This window comes from Limanda limanda, chromosome 12 (genome assembly GCF_963576545.1).
Source record: "Limanda limanda chromosome 12, fLimLim1.1, whole genome shotgun sequence".
Lineage (NCBI taxonomy): Eukaryota > Metazoa > Chordata > Actinopteri > Pleuronectiformes > Pleuronectidae > Limanda > Limanda limanda.
Genome location: NC_083647.1, coordinates 18,573,496 through 18,591,498, shown reverse-complemented (window position 1 = coordinate 18,591,498; position 18,003 = coordinate 18,573,496). Strand labels below are relative to the sequence as shown.

Here is an 18,003-nt window from a genome sequence, read left to right as displayed (position 1 = left end):
GTTTTTAAAGACATGTTTGTTTCGCTGATACAAGCTTTCCTTACTTTTATGCTCTTTGGTAGCTCCGGCCAACAGAGCGTAGAAAATGTGGTAGTTTCTCTCTCCAGGGTTCTGTCGTACCACACGGTTCTACAGCAAAAACAATGTAGCAAAGACTCTATTATAATTTCATTGTGATTCACTATGTAACACAGACAGGTCAGTGGTAATAAGTTGAAACATGACATGTGCAGGCCACAGCCTCGGACATCTTCCAATACAGAGTTACCTTTTCCAATAAATCTGAAGGGTGGAGAGTCAAGGAAACAACAATCACTCCTGAGCTGCCTTGTCAAAGCTTTCTATGATCCTTTAAATCCTTATATATAAAAATACATCTAATAAATATGATCTTATTTGGAGTATGAATGAGGATACAGTCGATGACGCAGCCTCCCTGGATGTTGCCGCACTCAGAGAAGTGAAGCTGGATGAACTTCCCGAAGCGACTGGAGTTGTTGTTGTAAACCGTCTTTGCGTTTCCGAACGCTTCCATGATGGGACTGAAGGGAACATGTCAAAGAAAACCTGAGGTTACTGTCGTCTGCTGTGATATTTAGAATATAGTCCACCAATGACTGCATTTCTCCTAAAGCAACATTGTGACTGACCTTTACTTATCTGTTTCTTTTTCATGCTTCATATGAGCACAATTACACACATCACTAAATGCCCGATTCAAGCGATGATAACTCTCACAGGATTTGGTCTTGCTCAGGGGCAGCTTTGAGACTTGGGGTCTCAAGTCTGCTTTGATTCCCAAAAGACTTTATCTTTTCTCTTTGAACTACTACAATTTGAAACAGTAGAATAATGTGCAGGGTTACACCAAATTGAATTTTTTTAAATTACACCAACTCGTTAATTGGATATAAAAACAAATCTAAATTCCATGCAAACAGAATTGAATCATAATTTTCATAATTCTGTGAGTATCCATGTAAAACATCAATGAAAGAATTATTAATCAATTACATGAAGAATAACCAGATAAATCAATAATAAAATATATATTGGTTTAAAAGTCACTTGACTTGGACTTGTCCTTAAAGACTTGAGACTTTATAAAGTAAAGAGGAAAGAAACTGTCTTCATCACTTCTTCTTTGTTTACCTGCTCTGGACGATGGCCTGCTCCACACGTGTGGTTTTCTCTGAAGCAGGAGTTCCTCCTGATTTCTGGCTCATCACCGACAGGAACTGCAGCAACAGTTTAGTGCTTTCCGTCTTCCCTGCGCCCGATTCACCACTGAAGCACACAAGCACACACACACACACACACACACACACACACACACACACACACACACACACACAAACACACACACACACACACACACACACACACACAACCCAATTCAATTAAATGCACTGTGACCTTCTCTGACATTCCCACATCCTCGTCCTGACTTGTGTAATTGATGCTGAGCTTTGATACGCTCATTAGCTCCCAGTCCCTCTCAATCACGACCCAGTGAGTTGAAGGCTGAGCGTTATCGAAATCACAAGGACATGTTTGTCCCCACAAGTCCAGTGAGTCACTCAGAGAAGCAGTCAAGGAGCGGTTAAATCAACCAGCTTCACTGAGGAGCAGGTCATGTTGAACAAAATTCAAAATTCATAATTTGCTCTCTGTGCTTGATTCAGTCGTCTGAATACATCAGGAATGTCACAACGACTCTAACAGTTCATCGCTGTTATTATGTGTTTCTTCACCATACTCAAAGAGTTATGTCATGCTTGTTGTGGTCTAATTAAATTAGTCTTATCACCAAGATAAGAGTCTTATCTTTTCAGCACCATTTTCAGCGTGTTGGCTACGACCTCATGATAAAGTATAATAAATATAAGAACAAGTCCAGGTAAGTAGGGCAGGAAGAAGAATGGAACCACCCTGTCGTCCGGTGCATGCTGGGATACCCTGCAATCCCCTGAGAGAACAGTCCAAGCACACACTGAACACTGTGGATGGAACAGCAATGGACAGACATGAGGCCGTGAGGCAGGAATCACAGCGACAGTGGACGTGTGAACTCACCTGATGAGGACACACTGGCTGTCGGGGCGTTTCCAGATGCAGCGGTAGCATTCGTTGGCCACGGCAAAGATGTGGGGGGGCAGCTCCCCCAGGTGGTGCTTGGAGTAGAGGTCCACCCGCTCTGGGTCGTACATAGCAGGGACCTGCTTGTAAGGGTTGACGGCCGCCAGGATGCTGCCAATGTTCGTCTGAAAACACACGATACGACAGTTCAGCCATTTCTATCTCCGTAACATGTTTCATGGGCTGTATATATACTGTATATATATTTTTGGTAAGTTTGGGTCTTCTTTGATGCTATAATTATCATGAATGGTTGGTTTGAACAGCACCGCTTGTATGTGGGATATTTTGGCTTTGTTTCTGGACAGTGGGCGGCATTGGAGTCGTTTCTGGGTTGTTTATTAGCTTTTTTCTTTTGCTGTAGGTTTTCTCCATTTCTTTCTGTTTTAAATAAACAGACGTGTTCCCAATTACAGACACACGTGCCAACAAAAACACATGCAGTTCATATATGTCAAATATAAAAGCAGTCTTGTGCTCTAGATTGGAGGATAAGGGAGAACAAAACACAGGATATTTATTAGAAAGTTGAGGTCGAATGAATAAGACGACGGAGGACAGATTTCTATTTTGAGCTATTTGTGGTGAAACAGTCACCTTGTCTTCGAACGAGAAAGCAAGAAAGCTTGAGGTCAGCATCACCTCCATCGTGTCATATTACCCTGACTGTGCACCACACATAAAACAGTTGGACGCCATACAGAGTGAACACGTGAACACACTGTGACACAGAAAGATGAAATTCAGCTGATCAGCTTATGGGAAATCCGTCTATGGACACATTTTCATCATCTAGATCAGGTCACTCCCACTGTCGTCATGGTAATCCTCAGGTTCCCGAACGTGTAACTTTCAACATATCATAACCGGGATCTACAATGTACACTTTTTATACACGTTTGCTCACAATATTGATTTTACAGAGGTAGTTGTCTTTTCAAGTCTTATGAATCAATGAATCCATTCATTACAGATACACATGAACAAACTGCCAGAGCATTTCTCTCGTCATCATGATTTTGATTATATAAAATATCCGATCTATACTATGTTTACACTTGTAAATACACACTACTAAAATGAATACTGTGAATGTGTTTATCATCATATTAGTGGTCAAAACAGTTTTTTAAAAGGGAACTATAACCTCATGAAGTCAATAATTTATAAGTCTGCTGATTGTCTCTTTTAAATTTCACAGCACAGGCGACAGAAAGTGGCCAGAGGCAATATATTTGATCATTCATCCCATTCTTGTGAACATGATATGTCAAAATCGCCCTGAGGCAATTCTTCAAAATTTGGTACAAAAGTTAAGTCAAGAATAAAGTGATCAGATTTAGAAGGTCAAAGGTCCTGGTGCTGGTAATTAACTCGATTCTGGTGTCATTGCCGTCAGTAATTCTGCCAAAGTGTGACAACAACACACACACATTCGGTTCACTCACATAGATGTTATCCTTCTTGTAGCGCTGGTACAGGTTGTGCATGATGGCGGCCTCGTGCAGCTCGGCCAGCGCTGACATGTCCTCCACCCCGTCGATGCTGGACTGGTGCATGGCGTACACCCGCTCCCTGGTGACCTCGGCCGTCTGCAGGTACAATACCTGGGACACAACAAGACAAACTCACTGTCACTTATCAATACTTCATATACACGTGAAGAATATATAACAGGCGTTTATTGATCAGCTTTAGTTTAAGTATATTTATCAAGTGATATTTGCGGCTGCAGCTTTCTAAGCAGTTAGCTTAGCTTAGCACTAACTAAAATTGAGTTTTTCATTCTTAATTTTGATCGTCTTATAATTGTTTTCCTAGTTATATACATCACACACTCTGAAAATGATAATGCTATGTTGTGTTGCATAAAGACGGACTGCATTGCATCGTCTATTACGCTGGTTCACTTGGCACAAGAGCGCAAACTGACAAAGGAAAATGTAAATATGATTCTTTTATGTCCAGCTGTGAAGCGTGTGATGCTGCCTACTGAATGATAACAGTAATATCTTGAGATTAAAGTAAAGAAAGACGACAGCTTGTTGCAACAGGACGAAAATCCACATGATGAGAACACACAGAGCTCCCCCCTTTCATCTATGTCATCTGTCGCCATGGCAACGAGAGAGCAGTCTGGGACAAGATAACCTGACCGTGTGAGGGGAAGGAGGCAAAGTGGAAGAAGAAGAAAAGGAAGGAGTATGAGAAGAAAGTGAGGACAGAAGGAGAGAAGAAGTGTAACAGATCTGATGTGGCAGCACCTGACAGGTGAAAGCAGCTCGGTGTGTGTGCATTCAGGCCAGAGACACACACATGACGATCCCCATCTTTCTTTCATGTATATAGTCCACACACACACACACACACACACACACACACACACACACACACAAACACACTTTTACTGGACATAATAGTGAATGTATTTCAGTATCAATGTCATTTATTCATTGCAGTGAAATCTACTTCTCCAATAATAGAAACCAGCCTTTATAGTACTGAACTGTTAGTGTATGTGTGTGTGTGTGTGTGTGTGTGTGTGTGTGTGTGTGTGTGTGTGTGTGTGTGTGTGTGTGTGTGTGTGTGTGTGTGTGTGTGTGTGTGTGTGTGTGTGTGTCAGATGTGTTAGAAGTCTGTTGAGTGTGGCACAGGGCCACGCTGTAGGCGCTCAGACGTCACGTTTTTTAAATAAATCCATTTCACTCCAGTAACACAGTCCTCCCCGGCTCAGAGCTGCAGTCAGAGCTCTCAGGGCAAAGTAACGTACAGAGCTATAATATCGTTTCCATGAGCACCAACTGTCTGTAAATAAAATGTTTGTTTGTTGAGTCCAGATGGAAGCGTGTGTGCTATATTTACCAATATACTGCTGTATTTACTTCATCCCGATCCAATCCGTTTATTTATCTGTTTGTTTTTACAGCAGGATTACAAAACAACTACTCAACAGATTTCCACGAAACTTGGTGAAACAATGGGAATTGGGCCAAAACAGAATCCAGTGAATTTTGGCACAGATGTGGACAAAGGGACAGACCCAGGGATGTATGTCTTTCTTTACATCTCCACCAATAATTAAGATAAATCTATGAGTCATTTCTAGTTGTCCCTGTTTTTTGTACTTTTCCCATACATACAGAACATAATGCGGCAAATGTCCAAATACTACAGTAACCCAATGAAAAACACGTAGAAGAACAAATGTTGACAAAACAGGACAAATATGTAAAAAATTAAAAACAAATCGAAAACAAAGGAAATAAAAAAGATCAAATTTCAGGGGCTGTCCCTTGATAAGCATTAGCCTTTGCAATAAGGGATTTAACATTGACATAGAGACTCATTACCGAGAAGAAGAAACAAGCAATCAAGCACTGAATAAAGCTTAATAGCTTCTTCATTTTCTCTCTTCAAATAATATAAATATAATTTAATAATGAGACCCATTTAACTGGTATTTGACAATATCATTTTTTTGTAACTGTTGCAACTGCATCCTTAACTGTCCTTGGCCACCGTGTGTTTCCATGTCCTCTCCTATATTCCAGTTAAGGTCCCTTTCCTTTAGTTCTTTCTTTAATTTCCACAACACAGAATCTATGTGTTGGGTGAATTCCTGCATCTGTGCGGGAGAAAGACTCTCAAATTATTTTCAAGTCCATCACATTCTCTCACCCTGTCTCTTACTTAGTCGCCCTATTAAATCCCTCTCTCACTCTATGTCTTAATATTTCTTTTTGAATCTTTTTGAGTTCTGTTTTACTTCATGTCTCAAACATAACTTCTCTCTCTCATCTCTCCCGACGCTCGTCGCCTTCATCCCTTCCCCCTCTCTGTCATTCGCTTCTCTTTTCTCTCTGTACTCTCGATCTCTTCCATCCCACTCTTCATTAATTTACTCTCCTCTCTTCTGCTTTCCCCGCACTGCATCTTCCCACATTTCAACCGCCCATGATCTTTTTTTTCCTCTTTTTCCTCTTCCTCCACTTTCCCTCTTCATTGCTGTCTCCTATAACCTCCATATTATATCCCCTCTACCTGTTTTATTCATGTTTTTACTGATCTAACTATCTAACATGCATGGATCCCTGTGTGCTAACTCATACAGATTCACTTAATGTGTAAATTGCTCAATCTGAGACCCCGGCCTGTAATTGGAGGTTTACTGAGAACAATTTCAATCAGAAAGTCAAGCATGCTTTTGAAATCCAGAGTAAATTATAGTGCAGCAGAAAATAAGGCTTCGCACCCAGACACGCACACACACGCACGCACGCACGCACGCACGCACACACGCAAAGCTATCTCCATTAACCCTAACACATTCATGCCTAATCCTAACCATAACCTAGCCTCAATTTACATTTTACCCCTGACCTTAACCAGGACCTAATAAATAACTGGGTCAGGACTTTGGTCTAATAGACACATGCATGCATGTATATGTGTATATGTATAGATAATGTATTTGGTATAATACCACAGTTTTGAAAGGTTGAATAGACAAATAAAATGACAATAATCTGATTTCTATGTGTAGAAGTTGTGGAGTGCCCCTTTTAGTAATGATCTAGATCATAATTCTATCATTATTTTCTATCCAGAAGACAGGAATATTTTCACTGTGAAAATATTCAGTCTGTAACATTAAAACAAACAGTGCGTGAGCTACCGTCTGGGTATTAAAATAGCCTCCAATGCTAAAGCTGCTTTCAAATATAAAACCTAAAAAAACAGCAGCTAAAGCAGAGACGTTCAGGGAAAACCAGGAAAACCCATCAACGAATAATTCAGAGGAGAAGATGCTGAAAGGAGAGAAAGTATGTCAGTGACTGAAATAAAATCCTTCCAGATCAATCCTGTCGGTTTTAACACACGTTTTGTACGCGGCTCCTTAGTGCACAATAACACACACAAGTGCAACACGCACATGACATGAGCATAATGTACTGTATGGGAAGCATATGCACTCGCCACAACTTTGACTGTGAAGACAGTTTGAAATGGGTTTCTTCATTTTCAATAATTCATTATTGGAGCGAGGACGACAGCATTAGAGAGAGAGAGCGAGAGAGAGAGAGGGAGAGAGAGAGAGACTGACATGCAGTGGACTGACAGAGCAACGAGAGGATGAGATAATGTTGAAGTAAAAGTAGTGCACGTTTAACCAACTGTGATTTGTCTTCAGCAGTTTCTCTCTTCAGGAGATGAAGTCTGCGAGGCTACATCAATATTTAAAAGGGCTCCACAAATAAAGTTTAATTTATTTTAAACGTGTAAAGATTTTCCTGACACGTTTTCCCACTATCCAGAAATTAAGCTAAAATGTCCCGGATAAGAACGATGCAATCTTGTGCATTTGGAGTCCGCCCCTAGCGATTGGGGGTGGAGCCCCGGTAGCAAGGTCCCACCCAAAACACTCACGCTCAACCAATAAGTTAATCGAGATGTTGAGAGCGCGTATCGATACGGCTCCACTCCACGACCCATAATGTGCAGACTTTATATAATGTTAAACCACAAGACGTCTGCAACCACATCTAGAATGTTTCAGCTTTGTCCATCTTCCTTCAGAGACTATGGGATACATTAGACCTAATATCCCCAGGGTAGCAGTATCATTTTAAGCATGTTAGCATCCTGACATCCTTATCTTTTATCACTGTGAACTGGTGTCCCTGCGACTGAGCGTCCACCACGGCTATTGTTCCGTATTGAATACCATCTATTGCAACACTTGTTTGGGGGATTTGGTCTTTTAATGGGATTTGTTGACAATAAACACTCGCTCAGACACAGACGACACTTCTTCTCCTGTTTCATCATCGTCTCTGCTGCTTTTCTCCGCCATGCAGCACAATTACACCATTCTTAACCTGCTTTGTTCATTTCAACACAGGCACACACACACACACACACACACACACACACACACACACACACAAACACACACACACACACACACACAGACACAAAGTGGAAGCAATGGTCTCCCTCTAAAGCCTCTTCATCTGACTTCACAGATTAGCTGCAGAGAGTGGAGAGCAGGCGAGAGAGCTGAAGACAGAGAGCTGTGGGCACAGTGACCTATATATTCTGCAGGCCTATATTCACTGTTGCAAGATACAGTATCGCACGGCACTTTACACACCTGCACCTCTCCTCACTGACCTGGGATCAGATCCTGCAGACCTTCATGGTTCAGATTAGGATTGGGGATCTTTGATGAGGTATTTCTTTATAATGGGTTTCTTCAGATCCGAATATATTAGAAGCAAAAGGAGAAGCTGTGGCCAGCAGGACTCTTATGTATGCAGGGAGAATGGGCCAAGTTATTGATTTACTTATGTGCAAGCATCTACAGGGAGCTGAGGTAACTCAAAAACTAATGTGACAACTTAAAATCTATATATTTAATCTATTCTTGAGTATCCAAATTCAATATTATTTAATGCATGGGCTTTTAGGTATCTGAAAGACACCTGAATCTTTTCTAAATTGTGTCAAATAATCCCAAAAATGAATTTGCTTTAGATTTACAAAAGATTAAACTTTGTTTGTGTCTGTTAAGGAGATTTGAGGAGACATTTAAAAGACCAAGATAAAAAGAAGGGAAAATTATCATTCACCCTATTCATTTTATGTTTGTTCAGTTAAAAATTACTTGCAGAGCCGTATCATACTTCCTTCACAAACTGGCCCAATGCAAGTGTCTTAACTCATTTCACACCAACACAGTTTCAATCCAGCGCTCACAGCGACCAGTAGCATGTGAGTCTCACCATGAGGTGGATTCAGGTGCATTACTGGGACATGGCTCTCAACTGGCGAACACATTAGATCTGTCAACGATGTTATTTTATGGGCATATTAGCAAGATACCAATATGACCTACATAAGTGGTTAGAAACACACCTACACTCTGCTTGTTACACACACATTGTCTGCTCTCGCACTTTAACTTTGTGCCCGAACAGATCCATTTCCTCTGAGCAGACAGTTATTCTTTTACTACCAGGCAAATAACAGCATCCGCCAAGGTGCAAGTGCATCAGGCTTTTAAAGGGAATTGGAGATGGCACTAAAACACACCCATGATTAATTAAGAGACTGAGTAAAATCCTTTTGAACGATGCGTCTGGTGCAGAGACCTTTTTACTGCCATTAAAGGACCAATGGAGAAGCTGTACTTAGGGTAATGAATGTTCATTAATATAATGCTATAGCGTAATAAAAACTATAATAACTGTGCTAACTATACATGGTGTAGCTGAGGCTGAGTTTGCAGGTATTTGGAAAAGTAACATTTGCCTGATGATGGCGCAACGTTAAAACTATGATTCATCATCTGGGGAACATTAATGCTCATATAAAGTTTTGTTCAATCTGTCAAGTTTACCAGGAAACAAATATCAATAGAAACATGTCACTAGCATGGCTAAAAACTCAAAACCTGAAATGTGCTCCGTTGTTTCTTTTCCCACAGAGCTGGTTTGAGAAAAAGAGGTCAACTATGAGATTTAACTGCGTTTATATCTCCTCTGCCCCACAGCACTGGAGGGAATAACACATTTCATAAGCCATCACTCTGTAGGATTCTGCAAACCACACTCATCCCTCCCGAGAGGGATCACGGCCTTGTTCCCTGAAGGTGAGAGACGGACAGAGAGCAAGAGACAGAGTGTGTGTGACCGTCGTTACAGTTGGTGTGTGTTTGTGTGTCTGTGGTTTTGTGTGCCCAGTTTGACAGAGTTGAGTTAATCTCATTATATGATGCTAAATGAGATGAGTAACTATGAGGTCCTGGGAGGGTTAGAAATCTGAAACTGTGAAGGGGGAATGTGGGTCAGGAGATCACACCGCAGCATAAGCTTGTTCCTGAGCCGGATCAGACGAAACAAGTCATTTCTGCGCTTTTCATTAGGGCGCATTCAACAGAGTATGTGTCACTTTTTCTTGTGTGTGTCTGTGTCTGTGTGTGTGTCAGAGAACGTAGTTATGTTTTGTGTGCCGAGGGAGCAGAGGCATCCCCGCAGCATGTTCTCTGCTCGCGTGAGCTCTCACTGCAGCTTTCACGCTAGCTACTGAAATCCAGGTCACGTAACACACATTGTCCATAACTCATCGCAAACGTCACCTCAGAGTGTGTACGACCAAGCTTGTGCATGTGTGTGTGTGTGTGTGTGTGTGTGTGTGTGTGTGCGTGTGTGCATACACTGTGTAAGAGTGGAGTTTTCTCTCAGTCTACACACTGTTCCCATGTAAAGTACGATCCTGTGGGGATGTACATGTCCAATGCAGGTATACATTAGGACATCAGAATAAAACTACAGTATATGAAAGGAGTCTGACACTGTATCCATGGCAACAAGACGAGGAATATCTCTGAAGTGCCTGAACATGCCCGATTATAAATACAAGATTTAAAATTTTCATAAAGGGTGAAAATTCAGGCTCATTATTTTAATTTGGGCAGTCACCTGAAAGGCTTTACATGTTCTGATGTTCAGAAAATACAGACTGTCCCTTTCTGTCGCTCGTCTTTTCATTCTCTGTCTGAAACACTTGGTTCTAGCTCTTGTCTCTTTAAGCCCCTCCTCCCCATGAAGCCCAGTCTGCTCTGATTGGTCAGTGAGTACTCTGAGTTTTGATTTGCCAACTGCTTCCAGCGTGTGTACAAAATGTCAGGCTCCACTCTCACTTTGCCTGGCCTGGTTAGGATCGTCTGTTTTATTAAGGGTTCATCTTTTCATTTATGCTCATTCGCTGTATTATCTTCAGTGAAATATTTTTTTTCTGTCTATATCTAGAACCAGTTCTTTGCTGACCTAGTTTCACAGATTCATTCAAATTTCATATAATCTGATTCTAATCTAATTGTATTTTCTACACAGTAAGTTATAGAGACTTTGGGGGGAAAGGGAAAACCTCAGATGATGGATGAGATATTTGTGCGTGATCTGGGATATTACCAATCCAAGGAGATTGCTTGGTTTAGCTCTTGATTCATCGGGCAATTCAACTTCCAGCTGTCATTGATGGTCATAAATATCAGGTAGTGAATAATGATGCAAATATGATTAAATATACAGACTGTGCCTCTGTTGTGCCTCCTGCTATCCCCACAAACCTGACCAGCATGGATCGCAGAACCAGAGGGGTCATACAAGTTTGCAGGGACCTGGTACCTAGTTTTTGTTCGATTCTAGACTACGCATATTTAAAACTACGGTAACATAGCTGTGTCCCAATTCAGGGAGCCGCATCCTTCGAGGGACAAATGGCTACACAGCGGCGCAACTAGGCTGTCTCGTTTTAAAGCTTCAGACAAATACGTCCTGCCATTCCTGAGAGACGAAGCATCCATTGGGTAGATCCTTCCCTGGTCAACGTATCCCAGGATTCATTGCGTGCCAGTGACTCTGTCTACTGAAGCCCTGCCTTCATAAATCATGTCCTCCGCAGAATGCAGCCCCTGAATTGGGACACGGTTAATTGTAAAGTCCCTCCATGAAAAGTTCAGCGCGCATGATGTCAGAAATTATTTACATGAGTGAATAGAAAAGTAATAATAAAACAAACACTGCCTCCTATACTTTCCATGAATTAATCCTTCTGAACTGGCAATACTGTCAATATTCAAATATTGTTACATGACAGCTCCGTCCTGAGAATGCAGCATAAAATCGAGGATGAATGATCGGGTTTGTGCAGTATCTACCCTCGGCAGTGAGTTGTGCTGATTTAACATGATAGTTTCGCAGCCACAGCATTTGTAACGCAGAATCTGTGATTTGGTGAAGTGGGTCAGAGTCTGTAAGATTAAAGCAGCAGAGCGACAGAAGAGCAGGGAAGAGAATATGAGGAGGAAAAGAGTGAGGGGGAAATAAAACAAGCAAGAAAAACTGCAACATTTACATTTTTGCAATTTTTACTTTCTTCTTTGGCATCGACATGCAAGTAAGTTTTTGAGGTTTTACTCAAAATGCTTCTGGGATTCAGTGAAGTCAAAAAGGTATTTCTGACTAAGATCAGGGGATTGGGTTCAAAGGGCAGAGCCACAGGGAGAGATGGGGGTCCTAATGCATGGGTCAGACCCCCCTACACACACCCTGCTGATTCCCTATCAAATATTCACCAGCTCCTGCAGAGTGAACATTTAAACACCACCGGCTAGCAGAGAGGGAGGGCCGAGGGAGGCAGGGAGAGCCGGATGGCGGCAGGGGAGGGTGAGGACATTCATAATCCTGAGTGGAGAGGACGCCCGCTCCCATCACCAAAAGCCTGTCTGTCCCCTGCCGTGTCCCCGGACAGGAACTCCGAGCTGCGGCTACATAATGAGACGATGCTTTTAGAGCAGCAGCGTCTGGTCTGTGCATGTTTCAAAAAGGAAACACCACTTCATTGTACAACTGTGGGGATGGATGTGGATGTTCTTCAGGGGAATAAATGGAGCATTGAGACTCTTGAATTCGGGCTGAAGAGCCAAGTCTATTATTAGCTCCATCTAAATGCGGCCAACTGGAGCGTGTGAGTGTGTGTGTGTGTGTGTGTGTGTGTGTGTGTGTGTGTGTGTGTGTGTCAAAAACATCTGCAATCCCCCAAAAATTTAATCCAAAGAGCAATGTGTGCATGTCCTTCCTCTGATACAGATTAGATGAGCACATGCACGCGCGCACAAACCCATAATGAGATTTAAACATTCAATTCCATTATTTTGGTGGGGGGGGGGGGCAGCATGGCGACACTCTAACATCTGACAATACCGGAACAGGCATGTTCAGCGTTCATATTGCTCTACATCTATCAGGACTCTCCTCTGGAGGCTGAATGTGTGTCAGAGATGAATTTTGCATATGAATGAGGAGGAGGAGGAGGAGGAGGAAGAGGAGGAGGAAGGAGCTGGGGACAGGAAAGTGGAGCATCATGAGTTTCTATCGATCCACATGTGGAGCAGATGAACCTGCACAGCTGCCTCTCCTTAACGCTGACCTTTCACGTGAACACACAGCAGGTGAACTATTCCAAGCAGCGACTGCAGCTTAGCTCAGCAGAAATCCCCCACTGGCACTGTTTTACTTCTCCTGTTCAGTTCAAGCTAATGAAATATGTGTTTTCAGATCGAAGAATATTTCCATTTACAAAGTATGTTAAATAACCAGTCATTTTACCTTTACTGTTTTAATCAGTTTTTAGATGAAACAACTTAATAATCTTGAGGTTTACGGTGCTGATCAAAAATAACATTTTACATTTCTCCCTTTCTGTATTTCCTGCCGTCCCTCTACTGCCGACTCTGTAATAAAGTTATAAACTGCAACCAAAACGGAACCGGGTTTGCCTGTTTCCCTCAGAGCACAGATTCCCATTAGGACAAGTATTCCGCTGTAACAAAATAAGATAACATTTCCATATTAACAAGAAGCCGTGCTGCATTATAGTAAATAAATTGTCAGGTTCCATTTACAAGCATATGTCCTATCAGATTTTCCAGGTCTTAACAAAATCTGGTCAGTTTGCAGAATGATAACTTGGCCTTGGTGCTACATTCAAGCACGATCTCAAAGACGAGTGTGGTTGTGCACATCTCTTACCTCGCCATAGTCAGTTGTGACCACAAGGGTTCCATCTGCACAGGAGTTTACAGTGGAGGGAACAAGCTGCTCCTTCTCCCGGACCCAAACACGGGCTCCCTGTGAAATAAAAACATACAAAGATTGAAGTTAAGCTGTGAAAAGGAAACAGACAAAGGAATATTTAGTTAAGATAAGATCACAAACCCTCTGGTGAACAGAGAGGAGGTCGTCAGCTCTTATCCAACAGAATCACCCAAGCAAACACAACTTCTCAGCAGAGTTTGAAATACATGATAATCCCCTTGTGGTCAACCAAAATGAAGCTGAAGCACGATGGACAATCAACTAATCATTTTATTTATAATGAAGTAAAAATACACTAGAATATTTGCATATTCTTCTTTGTATATTGTACTGCAATTAAATCTAGCTTGTGAAATAGATCTTCTTAGACTGTGGGAAATAGTCTAGAGGTTTTTTTTATTATTATCTGATATTTTATTGCCAATTATCTTTTAATCATCTCTTGACGGTAATTGAGAAGTTAATTATCAGATTAATCAACAAAATATGATTTGTAGCTGCAGCCCCACATGGTTTCCTTCGCAGAGAAAATTCTTTTATTGCACTGATTCTACTACTTTGTGTAAAAAGTGACACTGACAGGTAGTTTCATCTGTTAATGTACTATACAGTTCATCCAGTGTGTTTCTGTATGATGAGTGTGCTTGGCTGCACAGACAGATGTGTTTAATGGGAGTCAAAGACTAACATCTGGACTTTCTATCATGGTGAAGCAACACAGTGTGTGTGGGTGTGTGTGTGTGTGTGTGTGTGTGTGTGTGTGTGTGTGTGTGTGTGTGTGTGTGTGTGTGTGTGTGTGTGTGTGTGTGTGTTACTCATGATGTGGGGACCTAAACCTGTTTACTCAGTTACATAACAGGGACTTGTCTTCCCTATGGGGACAAAAACCAAGTCACCATAATGTAAATCATTGAATTCGAAGGTGAAGAGGTGAAGAGGTGAAGAGGTGAAGACATGTTTTTGGGTAGTGGGGTGGGATGAGGCTGGGGGGGGGCTGTTTGAGGGTCAGAGGAAGCGTGCCCTTCCTGGACCTTTTCACACACACAAAACCCTCTTTCACGCAGACCCTGACCTCTGACCTCCAAGCCCTAAAAAGGGGCACAGCGTAGCAGTGGAGAGAAGAGAGGAGGAAACGGGAGGAGAGGAAGAATGAGAGTCAGTCAACAGATCTGCTGAATAATGTCAAGACTGGACACTGGATCATTTGTGAATTTACCAAAGCACAAGCTCAGATGTCAACAACAACAATAATGCTCCATATTTCATTTATACATCCTTTTTCTCGTCTTGATCACCACTCAAAGCACTTTACAACTAATTTGTTAGTCACCCATTGACACACATTCAGACTCTGCATTCATATGGAACACTCTCTCCATCATACATCACTCACACATGTCGTCAGGGGCAAATTGGGATTCTATATCTTGCCCACGGACATGCAGAATGGGGAAGACTGGGATCAAACCACTGACCCTCTAGTTAGTGGACGGCCGGCTACGCATCCTGAGTGACCACCGTCCCCATAATTAATTGATTTGTTTGGTCAATTAACAAAACGTAAATCATCTACTATTCAATACAGCTTAACAGAACTGATTAATAATTGTAGTAATTTATTTTTTAGTAAAAATATCATCACATTTACAGGTTTCAGCTTCTAGATTGTGAGGATTTGTCACTTTTCTCTATGGGTCATTGTAAATTAAATATTTTGCTGGGCCTTTAGGACAGATCATGGGCATCTTTCACCATTTTCTGATTGATAAAACAATGTAGAATATGATTGCATCTCCAATACCATCTCATTCCCATTCTCTGTCTTGTGCAGCTGATCTTACCTTTGTTCAGGTCTAGATTTAAATCCGGATGATTATTTATTGGAAAAGTATTGACAATGACTGACTTCTAGTTAGGAGTTTAGTCTAGTTTCCAGACAATCCTACTTAAATGGGAAGAATGGGAAGAAGCTGGAGTCCTTAAAAGACACCAGATGTGAGCATCCGCATGAACTGAGCAGCAGGGGACGGACCCAAATGAATTGTTGTAGCAACAGATGGTCCCACACCCCTGAGCATCGCCTGACAACTGTACTTTCAGTCTTTTTCTCCTATTCTCTCTCTTTTTGTTTTGTGTCTTTTTGCCTTTGTCTTGCACAAACACAAACACTCACACACTGATGCTAATAGAAACTCAGAGTTGTGCCCCAGGATACAGAGTTAACCAGGCAGAGAATTATTCACACTCACACACACAGTACACCACACTGTACATGGACGTTACCCTACTTTAAAGTTAAGTCGCCAAAGGTGGGGTTTGGGGGGGGGGGGGGGGGGCTTCAGAATGCTTTTGGAGTCAGACCTTTATGCTGCTGCTGTTTTCTAAATATAAACTCTTGTCATCATTGTAACTTCCCAGCCTCAATAACACTGGACATTTCCCATTCCAGGAGATAATCACAAGAGTTGATGAGGATTCTGTACAAGCGAGGAAAATATTACATTTGTTTGGTGAATTGTGACCTGCGATATTGTTATAGTGGCCATGCCCTATCACACAGGCAAACAGAGTGCATGTTAAAATAACTAATAGACAAATCAACAGACAGAGGGTTCAAAAACTAAAAAAACTAATATTATAATTTTGTGTTATAATGCTTCTAAAGAAACTGTTACACTGCCGACGTTAAACGTTTTCCTGAGTCCGTCCGAGCTCCGTAATACACTCACAGACTGAATTAATACACTGCATGTTAAATTAAATGCTAATTCACTTTGCATGAACGAGTCTCGAACATCGAGAATCACTCGGTCGACTGAAAAATTCAAGAGCCTCCTCTGCTCTCTCTCTCTCACTCTTGTTCTCTCCTCAGCAACTCTCTATATATAGCTCTCTCTCTCTCTCTCTCTCTCTCTCTCTCTCTCTCTCTCTCTCTCTCCCTCTCTCTCTCTCTCACCAGCCACATTCCAGCACACGGAGCCGTTACAATGGCGATGATGCTGTGACTTGACCTGATGACCTCCCTCAGGCCGTAAGGCTCCGTGCTCACCAGCTCTTAACTACATCCTGTTTTAACTGATAAAATGACCTCTGACCCCACTTTAGGCCTCTAATACTGCTCCTTGAACGCCCGCTCTTGTGGCATAAAGAACACTTTAAATATATAAACTTTTCTTTCTCTGTGCAATTTCGGCCTCGTTCTCCATAAAGAAGAATATAATTGCTTTCTCTTATCCATCTCCACTTTAAGTAAATGGGTGTCTAGTCCCCGGATCGATGTACTGTGCAATCACTGGGGCAAGCGCAGCGAAAGGGAGACGAAAGGTTATAAATGAACCTGCCATCATTACAACCTACACCCACCAACACCCTTGTTCATCCCCTCCTCCTGGCGCCCTCACTTCTCCCCTCCCCCTCGTCCATTACAGGCCCCAGACAGGCAGCAATGGTCGTGCATGACAACAAACTCCAGGTCTGACTCCGTAAAGCCTTACATGTGTAAAGCTGTTTTCAGGGATGAACTCTGGACAATGTCTGGTAAATTGGGTCGGGACGTTTTCTTGAGTTTGCTCTTCACACAGGAAGAGCACAGCAGGAGATTGTCCCGGTCAGACACGTTCTCGACAAGAGGGAAATGTCCGGAACATTCAAGCAAGGAGGTGCACCTGGTTGGAGAATGCAGGAGCGTTGGCCCTTATCACCGAAAGCTCTGCAATCCGGATTTCTTTCCAAGTCGCCGTCTTCACTGGGGGCTATCACATACACAAATTGTCAACTTCAGTGCATTTCCTGAAAACACCTATGCCTCTCACTCTTTTCCTGATCTGTGAAATCCAAACCGGAACCCGGTCAACCGCCCCCTCCCCCCTCCTCCCAGGCCTCCAGCTCCGTCTATCATCATTTTGTCAAGCTCCATTAAACCTCAACTCTCCTCAATTGTCACTTTACCCTCAAACACGACCTCTGACCTCACATCTCACACCCGGCTCTCTCTCACCAACAGGAACCAAAACGTCCAGTTCAAGAAAAGCTCTAAGCTGAATTTCTTTGTGAAGGTTAGGGGTCACTCCTCGGTGCCATGCTGTCCAGCGGTGAGGAGTCTAAAATAAGTGATCTTTAAAGTATATTGAACGATTTATAGCTTAATCCTCTCTCAGACATTCGTCTTTCCTCTGACTGACTGACTGGATGAATGAACCAC

The 18,003-nt window shown here is 42.2% G+C and overlaps 1 protein-coding gene across 1 annotated transcript in view; it reads right to left on the bottom strand.

Annotated features, from left to right (window-relative positions):
* The window catches only part of myo10l1 (myosin X, like 1), a gene marked incomplete at its 5' end in the record, with an annotated part of 28,245 nt that extends 14,395 nt beyond the window's left edge, over positions 1 to 13,850 (bottom strand). The window contains 7 exons of the mRNA XM_061083115.1: positions 45 to 129; positions 269 to 282; positions 418 to 542; positions 1,153 to 1,287; positions 2,077 to 2,264; positions 3,588 to 3,746; positions 13,737 to 13,850. Of these exons, the coding sequence (XP_060939098.1) occupies positions 45 to 129; positions 269 to 282; positions 418 to 542; positions 1,153 to 1,287; positions 2,077 to 2,264; positions 3,588 to 3,746; positions 13,737 to 13,850 (820 nt within the window). The remainder of the gene's footprint in view (positions 1 to 44; positions 130 to 268; positions 283 to 417; positions 543 to 1,152; positions 1,288 to 2,076; positions 2,265 to 3,587; positions 3,747 to 13,736) is intronic.
* Between the last annotated feature and the right edge of the window lie 4,153 nt (positions 13,851 to 18,003).